General features: G+C 47.6%; 1 protein-coding gene across 3 annotated transcripts; it reads right to left on the bottom strand.

Moving 5' to 3' along the window:
* Window positions 1-5,622: 5,622 nt before the first annotated feature.
* On the bottom strand, window positions 5,623-10,943 carry Dnajc22 (DnaJ heat shock protein family (Hsp40) member C22). 3 transcript variants are annotated; one of them, XM_021183515.2, is made up of 3 exons: window positions 10,874-10,943; window positions 8,363-9,315; window positions 5,623-5,958 (listed from the first exon to the last, which is right to left on the bottom strand). In XM_021183515.2, the coding sequence occupies exons 2-3, from the start codon at window positions 9,200-9,202 to the stop codon at window positions 5,779-5,781; spliced, it is 1,020 nt and encodes a 339-aa protein (XP_021039174.1). In that variant the 5' UTR covers window positions 9,203-9,315; window positions 10,874-10,943; the 3' UTR covers window positions 5,623-5,778. The 3 variants fall into 3 exon arrangements, with proteins under 3 accessions (XP_021039174.1, XP_021039173.1, XP_021039177.1); XM_021183514.2 differs by having other exon boundaries at window positions 10,758-10,892; XM_021183518.2 differs by lacking the exons at window positions 5,623-5,958; window positions 10,874-10,943 and adding exons at window positions 5,965-6,322; window positions 10,758-10,867.
* Between the last annotated feature and the right edge of the window lie 1,464 nt (window positions 10,944-12,407).

Below are 12,407 nucleotides of genomic sequence, written 5' to 3'. Positions count from 1 at the left end.
AGCATTGTTCTCAAGGTTTTTTTTTTTTAACGAGACAGGGTTTCTCTGTGTAGCCCTGGCTGTCCTGAAACTCACTCTGTAGACCAGGCTGGCCTTGAACTCAGAGATCCGCCTGCCTCTGCCTAATTAAAATTTTTAACTTAATTTTTTTTCTTAGCCATATATGGTGAGACCTATCTATAATCTCAGCACTGTGGAGCCAAGTCAGAAAGAGCTGAATGTCTGTGCAACTTAAAAGACCCTGACTCAAAACATGAACGATTTATCTATACAGAGACAGGGTCTCACTGCATAGCCTTGGTGTGGCTCTCCCTAAGTAGACCAGGCTGGCTTGGAATTCACAGACATCTTCCTGCCTCGTCCTCTCAAGTGCTGGATTTGGAGGCTTGCGTCACTATGCCCCGCTAATTTATTTTCTTACCAAATTAATGTCGTCCACGAGAGGGCAGGCAGAAGGTGACAAGGAGGATTGTTTAACATAAGCCTCAAGTGAGAACCACAGGACCCAATGTTCACTGTTAGCTTAAAGGTCACCAAAGTCTCACTTCCTAACTTTACAAGGAGGAAAACAAGCCCGTGGCGGTCAAGACCCATCCATCCAGTCACCTTCCTGCTCAGCAGGAAAGGCAGAAGGAGCTGAGCCTGGGGACTGGACACCTGGGATCTTTTGGCTTAAGAGAATTGTAAACTGTGTAGCAAGACGTTCGACCCAGCCTGGGAGGGCAGGGGAGAGCTCAGCTCCTCACCTTTTTCCCCTAGTGTCTACTAAACTGTAGTAGGTTTTTCAGAAATGTCTTATTTAGAATGCAAAAGGGGAAACGGAGGGTAGCGAAGGGCAGGTTCTCCTTGAGAAAGAGGTGTGGCTTTTGCTCATTGTAGCGAGAGGTGGTGAGTCTAAAATGGAATTATAGCCAAGAAGAGTTTAGCCCCCCCCCCCAAAATAAAGTAATGACTGCTTTTTCTTTCTTTTCAGGGCTGGGGACCTCAAAAACACTCTTTTTTTTTTTTTAAGAGATTTATTTATTTATTATATGTAAGTACACTGTAGCTGTCTTCAGACACTCCAGAAGAGGGCGCCAGATCTCATTGCGGATGGTTGTGAGCCACCATGTGGTTGCTGGGATTTGAACTCTGGACCTTCGGCAGAGCAGTCGGGTGCTCTTAACCACTGAGCCATCTCACCAGCCCCAAAAACACTCTTAAAAGGAAGGTGTGGTGGTTTGTGCCTGTCATCCCAGCACTTGGGAGTCTGAGGCAGGAGGATTGTTATAAGGTAAAAGCTAGCCTTGGCAACATAGTGAGCTCTAAGCCATCTTGATGTAAGTATGTCTAAACATAGACAAGGAGAGAGATTTTTCAACAAGATCCCAGCTCCATAAAATCATTAAATAACTCCAAGGAGCTTGCTGGTCCAAGCCTGTAACACACCTGATTGGGAAACTGATGCAGGAGGATCACAAGTTCAAAACGCACCTGGGCTACAGAGTGAGTTCTAGGACAACCAGGCAGCTTAGCAAGCCCTTGCCTCAATATAAAAGGTAAGAAAAGGCTGGCTATATCCTGATGGAGATTGGTTCTAATGATTTGATTCAATTGGGAATCTGCGTGACCAGACACTGAAGGTCCTTGTCCCCAGTTGTTTTTTGATCCATCAATAAATTCGTCAATGGCCAATGGCTGGCATGGGGCAGGACACTTAGTTGCATGGATAGGACCTGAGAGGAAGAGAGGATTGCCATGACTCTAGAGAAATGGGATGCAGGAGCGGCAAGAGATAAAGCCAACCAGCCACGAGAGAATTCTGGTGGGTAGGCACTGGACACTTTCCCGATTGGGCCTAGGGTAGCAGGTTTAGGAGTGCCCAGTCTTTGAGGTAGCCAAGACATTTAAAAATAAGGCAGTGTTTGTGTGTCTTCCATTTGCAGATCCAAAGATAGTCCCTGGGCGGGTTCACACCCGCATGTGATTTACTGGAAGCCAAAGCGGTATAGCCAAAACTCACCGCAATGATATCCAGTTCTGAGATACAGGTCTGGCCTAGCACTCAACAAACACACACACACACACACACACACACACACACACACACACGTCCCAAAGTTGGAAAGAGAAGGGACCTCTAACTCAAGCAAAAGTAAAAACGGTCATACGTGAAGTAAGCATTCCCCAAGATCCTGTACTGAGGCTGGGGCTTTCTCAGTTCCCTTCCAATACAGAGTCTATGGATGTTTGCTTTGTAGATTCAGGCAGAGGTGGTGCTTTAACCCCTGTACCCAGGATGCAAAGGCCAGCCTAGTCTGCATAGTGAGTTCGAGGACAGCCAGGGCTATCTATATACAGAGACTCTGCCTCAAGATAGATAGATAGATAGATAGATAGATAGATAGATAGATAGATAGATAGATAGATGTGTGTGCCTGTTGCCCAAGGAGACCAGAAGTGGGTCTTGGACGCCCTGGAACCAGAGTCAAGGTCAGTTTCTAGCTGCCATGTGAATACAGGGAACAGGACCAGATTCTCTGCAACCAGGGATCGTAACCACTAAGCCATTTTTCCAGCTCCAGAAAGAAAAAAAAACCAAACCAAACCAAACCAAATTCTTTATAGGGTTGTTTTGTTTGTTTTTTATTTTGTTTTGTTTTGTTTTGGAAACAGGGTTTCTCTGTGTAGCCCTGGCTGTCCTGGAACTCCCTCTGTAGACCAGGCTGGCCTTGAACTCAGAGATCTGCCTGCATCTGCTTCAAAATCATGAGTCACCACTGTCTGGTGGAGGTAGTGTTTTGTTTGTTTTGTTTTGTTTTTAGTATGTGAACACTAAAAGAAATTGTCTACAATTTGTTGTTGTTGTTGCTTTGCTTTTTGACAGGACCTCCCATCTGGCCCAAAGTGATACCTCAGCCTCAGCGTCTCTGCCTCAGCGGCCCTGACAACCTTGTAAAGATGCTGAAGTCTGGCTAGAATAAACTGACAATAGATGTATTTCCAGGAGGAATATACACACTCATATAAACACGTGTGGAGAGAACCATGGGCAAATGATTGCCATATCACCCAGTGACGTCCAGATGCTCATATGCCCTTCTTCATGGGAGGAGGGGACAAAATGGAGAGAGTGACAGTTCAAAGGCCAGGATGTGATTCTAGGTGAATGAATGGGCCCAGCACTCAAACAACAGCAGACTGTTCCTTGGGGGAACTGAATGGACTTTAAAAACTGATAATAGATTGTGATAAAAAAAAAATCCATTCAGATGTAATCTTTTATCTTCTCCTTGCAGTCGGGGCTTATTTAATGAAAACACCAGAAAGAGCATGATCTCACTGTGGTTGGTTTCAGTATCAACTTGCCACAAATCAGAGCGAGCCACCTGAGCGTGGTGTTTCACCTGAAGTATCCTGACTGCTCTTGATTGGTGTAGGAAAGCAGCCCTGGTATGGGCCTGTTCCTTCTTCTGGTAGCAGCCTAAAGAAAGGGACATGGTGGCAGAAGGAAGGTCGCCTCTGCTCTGCCTCCCTCTCCATGTGGAGTTAGCAGTTTGCAGGTCCTGTTGCAGACGGGGATCACTTTGATTTCATTGTGGAATAATTACCAGCATTACTCCAGAAACTCACCCTGCTTCTCCTGCCAGGCTGGGAGGACTGAAGCATCCTGCCTTGCGGACTAAGCAACTCTGGGTTGTTGCCCCTCAGTAAAGGACAGCTATTCTGGGACAACAACTATTGAGGTACCCAGCCTCAAGAACCAAGAACCGGTTCTCAGTGTCTCAGGGGTATATTTTGAAGCTCACTACACACACACACACACACACACACACACACACACACAGAGAGATTGAGAGAGAGAGAGGAGAGTTTGAGGCTACCTTGGACTAAATAATGAGTTCCAGGCAAGCCTGGATTACAGTATAAGCAATATCTTGTCAAAAACAAGTAAAGCAAGACAAATAAACAAAACAAAACAAACAAACAAACAAAACAAAACAAAAACAAAAAGTCTTTAGTCTGAGGACGTGCATATCATTGAGCTCAGCTTACATGGTCCTGGGGTTTCACACATACTAAGCCCAGGCTGTCAGGGCTTAAAACACGATGTACACTACTCAGAGTTAACATCCAGGAGAAAAGAAGAACAAGAAAATCAGCAAATAAAGGTACATAATTTCCGGACTGGAGAGATGGCTCAGTGGTTAAGAGCACTGACTGCTCTTCCAGAGCAGCAACCACATGGTGGGTCAAAGCCATTTGTAATGGGATCCGATGCCCTCTTCTGGTTGTGTCTGAAGACAGCAACAGTGTTATATATGTGTGTGTGTGTGTGTGTGTGTTTAATTTTTAAAAATATCTTTTTTAAAAAGGTATTTAAAAAAAGTGCCAGGTGGTGGTAGTGCACGCCTTTAATCCCAGCACTAGGGAGGCAGAGGCAGGCAGATTTCTGACTTTAAGGCCAGCCTGGTCTACAGAGTGAGTTCCAGGACAGCCAGGGCAACACAGAGAAACTCTGTCTTGAAAACAATCAATCAAACAAAACAAAACAAAACAAAAAGATGTAATTTTAACACGTTTCTGGTTTCTGGTTTTCAGCTTTCCTCTGCAAAGTAAGACATCCTGGTCTCCTTTTCTACATCTAGCCAGAATTGAATAAGGCTTCCTCAAACTACACAAACTGCTATTTCCCCCGGGCTTCCCCCAGCTTGCCTCAAAGACACATGGGATATAAAATCATGAATCTTCCCATGAGGCCTGTCTCGGTGTCATTTCCTGTGGCCGTGATAAAAGACCCTGACAAAAACAGTTTAAGAGCAAAGGATTCATTCTGACTTACAGGTCAAGCACAGTCCATCATGTCTGAGCAGTCAAGGCAGGACCTCGAGGGCGCTGCTCACATGATCAGGAGCAGAGAGCCCTGAGTGAATGCCTGCCTGTGTGCCAATGTTTCCTTCTCTCATTCAGACCTGGGTCCAGTCCATGAAGATGGTGCTGCCAGCCATCAAGGTGGAGTTCCCACCCCACCTTAACAAGTTAGCCTGGTTAAGGAAGTCCTTCACACACCTACCCATAGGCCAACCTGATCTAGATAGTGGCTCGCTAAGCCTCTTTGTTTCTTGTTTCTTCCTTTCTCTCTCCCCTCCCTCAATCCCTCTCTCTCTCTTTCTTTCTTCCTTTTTTTTTTTTTTTTTTTTTTTGGTTTTTTGAGACAGGGTTTCTCTGTATAGCCCTGGCTGTCCTAGAACTCACTTTGTAGACCAGGCCGGCCTCGAACTCAGCCTCTAGAGTGCTGGGATTAAAGGCGTGCGCCACCACGCTCGGCTTTCTTCCTTTCTTAAGTATAAGACCAGAACCTACAATGCTTTTCTGGCACTTTGACATTTAAGCCCCTGTCTCACATGTTGAAATCCCTCTTGTCATAGGACAGCATATGAAATATCAGAATCTTCATATTTTCCTTCAGCCTCCTAACTCAGCACTGTAGACAATTATAGGAGTTAAATAATCTCTTCACCATATATCAGTACCCTGGGCTAGGATTCCGTGGTATAGCCTTTGAAAGATATATTTTTTATTAATTTTATAATATTCCTTTTACTTTTCGGTCTTAAGAGAGTATAATCAAGGAGACGGTAGTCAAGAATTCAACACATAAATATATTCTCTACCCTTCTCATCCCTGTAAGGTTTCCCTCGCCTCTGCTGCCAGCAGTTTCTTTAACTGTCAGGTCCTGGGTTTTGAGGATGGTGCTGACAAGACTGAGTCCATCCTCGAGTGGTTGCTTTTCACCTCTAGGATGCTCTGGGCTTCTTGGGCTGACTCAAGACTTCATACGCAGCCTGGATCTCCAGGAAGTGTCTCTGGGCCTCCTCCGTCTGGTGCCGGTTGTGATCTGGGTGCCAGACTTTCACCAGGTCCCGGTAACTCCGATGTATTTCTTCATTGGTTGCTCCTTCTGGGACGCCCAGAACCTCAGTAGAACAGAACTCACAAATTAGCATCTCCTAAGTGCTTGGGGTCCCAGGGTCTCTACCTGCTTCCTGCTAAATCAAGCTAGTTAGAACTGGAATGGCCCAGAGCCTCAGACAGAACTTCATTCCTTGGGTAAGGGTATATTTCAGCAGTAGAGCCTGTCCCTAACTGGAGTAAGGTCCTGGTTTTGATCCATAGCAGTGAGAGAAATGCAAAGGAACCCAAACAAACAATGACCCCCCCCCCAAGCAAACAATGCCCCCCATCCCCAAAAAGCCTCAGGATATCACATCAGTCCCGGGATTCCTTTACTGGCAGTCGCAATTTCCAGGCTAGAGCTCCATATCCTCCACAAGGTCCCCCCTGCACGAGAGAAATAAGTGTCTGTACGCCCGCCCGCCAGAAACCTGAGAAGAGGCTTACAGGAACTTCATTGAAAAAAAAGTCCTAAGCTAGGGGTCTGGAGAGATGGCTCAGTGGTTAAGAGCACTGAGTGCTCTTCCAGAGGTCCTGAGTTCAATTCCCAGCATCCACATGGTGGCTCACAACCATCTGTAATGGGATCTGACGCCCTCTTCTGGTGTGTCTGAAGAGAGTGACAGTGTACTCACATACACTTCATATATTTAAAAAAAATAAATCTTTTTTAAAAAAAAAAAAAAGTCCTTAGCTAGAAATGACCTAAATATTAACAATAGAGCAAAAAATAAAATAAAATAAAAAAACAATAGAGCGAATAAATAAGATTTGGAGGAACGACCATCCAGAAACTGCCCCACCTGGGGGTCCATCCCATAAACAACCACCCAACGCAGACACTATTGCAGATGCCAACAAGATTTTGCTGACAAGAACCTGATATAGCTGTCTCCTGAGAGCCTGAGAGGCTCTGCCAGTGTCTGGCAAATACAGAAGTGAATGGCTCACAGCCATCCATTGGACAGAGCACAGGGTCCCCAATGAAGGAGCTACAGAAAGGACCCGAGGAGTTGAAGGGGTTTGCAGCCCCATAGGAGGAACAATAATATGAACTAACCAGTATCCCCAGAGCTCCCTGGGACTAAACCACCAACCAAAGAGTGCATATGGTAGGACTCATGGTTCTAGCTGCATATGTACCAGAGGATGGCCTAGTTAGTCATCAATGGGAGGAGAGGCCCTTGGTCCTGTGAAGGTTCTATGCCCCAGTATAGGGGAATGCCAGGGCCAGGAAGCAGGAGTGGGTGAGTTGGAGAGCAGGGGGAGGAGGGAGGGGATAGGGTATTTTCGGAGGGGAAACTAGGAAAGGGGATAATATTTGAAATGTAAATAAAAAAATATCTAATAAAAAAGATTTGGGCAGGATATGATACAGCAATGAACCCAGGTTGTTTCAAATTGCATGTTAAATGTGATTAAGTCTTATAAACAGAACGTTGAATGTAAAAAGTCAGATCTGTACTAAGTGATCCAGTTTATTTGATTGTCAAGAATAAAGAAAACTTGGACAAAGAAAAATAAGAAGGATGCCGGGCGTGGTGGCACACGCCTTTAATCCCAGCACTCAGGAGGGAGAAGCAGGTGGATTTCTGAGTTCGAGGCTAGACTGGTCTACAAAGTGAGTTCCAGAACAGCCAGGGCTTTACAGAGAAACCCTGTCTCGAAAAACCAAAAAAAAAAAAAAAAAATCTGTCTTTAAAAAAAAAAAAAGGCTAGAGAGATGGCTAAGTGGTTAAGAGCACTGATTGCTTTTCTAGAGATCCTGAGATCAATTCCCAGCAACCACATGAGGGCTCACAACCATCTGTAATGGGATCTGATGCTCTCTTCTGGTGTGTCCCCAGTTACATTAGCCGGGAGTGGTGGCGCAGCACTTGGGAGGCAGAGGCAGGCAGATTTCTGAGTTCGAGGCCAGCCTGGTCTACAAATTGAGTTCCAGGACAGCCAGGGTTATACGGAGAAACCCAGTCTCGGAAACCAACCAACCAAACAAACAAACAAAAAAAGTATTATTCGCAGGGTGTGGTGGCTCACGCCTTTAATCCCAGCACTTAGGCAGAGGCAGAGGCAGAGGCAGAGGCAGAGGAGGCAGAGGCAGGCGGATTTCTGAGTTCAAAGCTATACAGAGTGAGTTCCAGGACAACCAGGGCTACACAGAGAAACCCTGTCTCAAAAAACAAAAAACAAAACAAAACAAAACAACAACAACAACAAAAGTATTATTCATGTGTCTTCCTCATGTACCTTCATGCAGCACATACAGAAGCCCAAAGAAGCCAGGATCCTCTTTCAAAGCATAGCTGGCCAGAACAGCGCTCCCTCATGCAAGCTACAAGCTCCTGCAGGGCTTCCATCTCTCAGAGTCCAGACAGGCTCTCCTCTCTGAGGAGACTTACCATACAGAGAGAGGGAAGAAAGGCTTACCTGGTGAGCCAGCTGACGCTTCTCATCCTGAAAACTGTCAACAAACTCATAGAGCTTTTCCCACTCCTGGAACCGGCTGCTCTTGAAGCCAGGACCTCCGACCAGTAGCCACCAGATCCGGCAAGGCAGAAGCAAGACAGACTCCACGAGGCGGCCAAGAAGTGGGAAAAAGCTGAACCAACTCAAAAAGGAACCCAGGGTTTCTGCCACGTAGTTAATGGTGGCGGCTGTGTTATACATCGTACTGTAGGCCAGAGGGCCGGTGAAGGCGAGGTAAGCCAAGCCCACGCGGTAGAGCCGCACACTAAGTGTCTCTGGCCCCACCGAGGCTTTGTATCGGCGATGCTTCTGGGCTGTAATGCTGGCAGCCAAACTGATAGGCAGGATGGCTATGGGGCGGCCATAGAACACAGGGGAAGTGAGGAAGGCCGCTCCTAAGGTATTCTTAAAGTCTGAGGTCTGGTTACCAACAGCAGCTACCAGCAAGACCCCTAAGCCAACAGCCAGTGGGAGGCCCACTATATAGAAGTTGTCCATGGAAGAAAGGCTGACTAGAGCCACAAGACCAAAATAGACACCCACTACTATCTGGGAAGCAAAGCGAAGGAGACTGAGAGGTGGTCTCTCCTCTTCCGGCCTCTGTTTCCAACTCTGGACTCTGTTGGCTTGGGCCACAAAGCCTGGGAGCTTCCAGAATTCCCAGAGCCAGCCCAACCCACCACCTCCCAGGGTGAGCATCCAGAGCAGGGCATGGCTGTCCCTTCCCAGGTACAGGTGGTGGAGCCCAACAGGACCCCCCAAAGCCCAAAGGACATAGGTCATCAGGAGCCCTTTGGCCATCCTCTAGGGCAAGAGTCTCAGAGCAAATCCAGTGGCGTTTGACATTGATCAAATTGCAGAAATCTCAAGGTCCTCTGTGAGAATCACCGCAGTCTGGAGCGTTATCCTTAGGCCTGAGAGGTGAAGCAAGGAGAAAGACTCAGCAGTAATAAAAATCAAGCTAGCGCTACCTCGGGGTCTCTCAGGTACTAGATGTCTCCTATCTTTGGTTAGCACCCCAGTCCTGTTATTTACAATCACAGTGACTCCATATTTATCACAGTGACTCCATATTTAAGGGAGGAAATGCTTCAATTAAAATATTTTCATTTATTTATTATTAATGTATTGATATTTGAGGCACAGTCTTATTGCATGTTCCAAACTGGTCTTATGCGGCCATAGCTGAAGACATCTTGGTCTTCCTGCTCCCACCTCCTCAAGTGCTGGGGTTATAGGCATGTGCCACCATGTCCAAGGAAGAGAATGTTTTTGTTTTTAAGATTTATTTAGCCGGGCGTGGTGGCACACACCTTTAATCCCAGCACTTGGGAGGCAGAGGCAGGCGGATTTCTGAGTTCGAGGCCAGCCTGGTCTACAGAGTGAGTTCCAGGACAGCCAGGGCTATACAGAGAAACCCTGTCTCGAAAAACCAAAAAAAAAAAAAAAAAAAAAGATTTATTTATTATTATGCATAAGTGCACTGTAGCTGTGCTCAGACACACCAGAAGAGGGCATCAGATCCCATTACAGATGGTTGTGAACCACCAGGTAGTTGCTGGGATTTCATCAGGACATTCAGAAGAACAGTCAGTGCTCTTAACTGCTGAGCCATCTCTCCAGCCCCAGGAAGAGAATGTTTTAAGTGACTTCAAGTTGGGACACTGAGAACTAGGTGCCTGAACAACAACAACAACAACTCAAAAGCTTGGGACTAAAGGGTGACCCAGGGGTCACTTACTTCTCTTCCAGAGGGCAGGGGTTTAATTCCCAGCACCCACATGGCAGCTCATAGATGCCCTCTTCTGGTCTCCAAGGGTATCAGGAGCGCATGCAGTGCACACACAAAGATTCAAGTAAACACCCGTGCACATAAAGTAAAATTGAGAAAGAATAAGAACAAGAAGGGGAAAAAAAGAAGCTTAAATTTCTATCCTCCCCTCAGACTCTGGAATAGTAATGGCTCGTAGGTAAGGGCTGAAGAGAATACTTTTTCACTGTTTCAAACGCCTTTGAAAGCCAGTGTCTTATCCAAACTCACCCCTTTAACACCGTGTGTGTGTGTGTGTGTGTGTGTGTGTGTAAGCGGGTGCATTTTGTAACTTGGCCAAAACCCTTTCCAGCTTTCCCATCTCCCCAGACTATGCGGTTCTCCCACAAGCCAAATTTGAAAGGGACCTGAACTCCTTCCACTTAAACGTTCTGGAGAACACTTTGATTCAGACCGTAGCACCCCACAGCCCAGCCATCCTATCCCTATCAACAAGATTGAAGGCACTCTACAAAGCGGCCGCAAAAATCCTCAGAATATCAAATCTGCCTGCCAATCTGTCTTACCTACTTCAAGCAAACTCACCCTCAGGCAGTCCCAGCAGGGCCGCAGTACCTGGCAGCCCAGGCTTCCAGGCTGCTTCAGACCAGCCATTGCCTTTGACCACAGATTCAAAATGGCCCCTCTGTAACTGCTCTTACCTCCACACAAGTGGACTTTGTCCCTCAGGGTTGGGTGACTGTGTCTGAAGTCAGGCCACCTCCTCCAGGCCCCGCCTCGAAAGCCCTGGTCAGCCCCTTCGGAGCCACCTTCCGGTCCTGTATTCCTGGGCTCTGATTGCCCGCTCTACGGGAAGCTTTCCCCAGGCTCACCCAGTTTTACACTGTAGGGCCTGGAACCGCGCCCCACTCCTGGCAGAGCGCACATCTTGCAGCACGTCATTAAAACCCGCCAGATGGCGCTGTTGTTTACGGGAGGGAGGGTCCCCAAAAGTCCCAGATCTTCTTTTTGCAAGGCTGGGACAATCCTGGTCAAAGCTGTCCGAACAGTGCAGCTACCTGGCGGGAGAAAAAGGGCGACTCTATCAATAAAATTAAAAATCTCGACTTCCTCTCCTCTCCGCCACAAATGGGAGGTGATCCCTTTCTCGCTCCATACTGCACGCTTCTCTCTGTACTCCAAGACGGCCATTATAGGATCTAATTTCCTTCCTTCCTTCCTTCCTTCCTTCTTTTTTTTTTTTTTTTTTTTTTGGTTTTTCGAGACAGGGTTTCTCTGTGTAGTCCTGGCTGTTCTGGAACTCACTCTGTAGACCAGGCTGGCCTCGAACTCAGAAATCCGCCTGCCTCTGCCTCCCAAGTGCTGGGATTAAAGGCGTGCGCCACCACGCCCGGCTGGATCTAATTTCTTAAAGGAGAGACATCCACTCAGAGGTGAAGGAGAGAGTCCCTCAAGACCCCCAATTCTGCCTCACTACCTTGCTTCCAGGCCTTCCAGTTAGGGGACGCCACAGCCATACCTAGGAGTCTGAGCCTGCATAGCCCAGAATCCATAGAGCCCGAAGCTGTTCTGACCCTTGTAGCCTGAAGCAAAGGGGGAAAAAAAACCCACACCAGCAAGGGATACAGGGTGGGGGCGTGCCATCAGAAGAGTAAGGGCAAACCCAGGGAGACTCGGGGGAGAGGAGCCTGCCTTCTCGTTTGGGCGCTGGAATAGAGCTGGCTTACAAGATGCCTTCAATATCCCAGGCTACAATCCCCGAGCAGCTCCGTGACCTTGGCCAAGTCACACCCTTTCCTGAGCTTCAGTTTCTTTTAAAAGAAGCTTGGATCTACGAAATTCCCCAGGCTTGATTAGAGGTAGGGATGGAGCCGGTGGGCTTCACTTAGGGTCACTTGTCAACAGTGGGCAGAATGTTTTAGCTCCCTCCAACGTCTAGTTCTAGCTGGGTACTAGATACGGCCCCTTTAGGGCTGAGGAGGGGCGACAAAACGACAACCCAGCCACGGCTGGGGACGGGGGGCGGACGGGGGCGCTGAATAATGAATGAGACTTAATTGGGCCCGCTCTACGCGGCGGCGCGCTAAGCTTGGCAAACAGCGCGGGCAGCAGCAGCCGCCGCCGCTGGACAAACAAACTCGCTCGGGAGCCGGGAGCCCAGTGCGAACCGCCGGGAGGGGGAGGAGACCACGGGGAGCCAGGTCTCCTGCTCGCAGGAGGGGCCCAGAAGTGCCC

Source organism: Mus caroli, chromosome 15 (assembly GCF_900094665.2).
Source record: "Mus caroli chromosome 15, CAROLI_EIJ_v1.1, whole genome shotgun sequence".
NCBI lineage: Eukaryota > Metazoa > Chordata > Mammalia > Rodentia > Muridae > Mus > Mus caroli.
The sequence above is the reverse complement of the archived record's forward strand: the minus strand, read 5'-3'. Positions and strand labels throughout refer to the sequence as shown.

Excerpts from the sequence above, each read along its gene's own strand:
- Dnajc22 (XM_021183515.2), bottom strand. The coding sequence starts at position 9,202 with ATGGCCAAAGGGCTCCTGATGACCTATGTCCTTTGGGCTTTGGGGGGT. Across the intron at positions 5,959-8,362 it reads AGCGTCAGCTGGCTCACCAG|GTTCTGGGCGTCCCAGAAGG; the intron begins GTAAGCCTTTCT and ends TGTTCTACTGAG.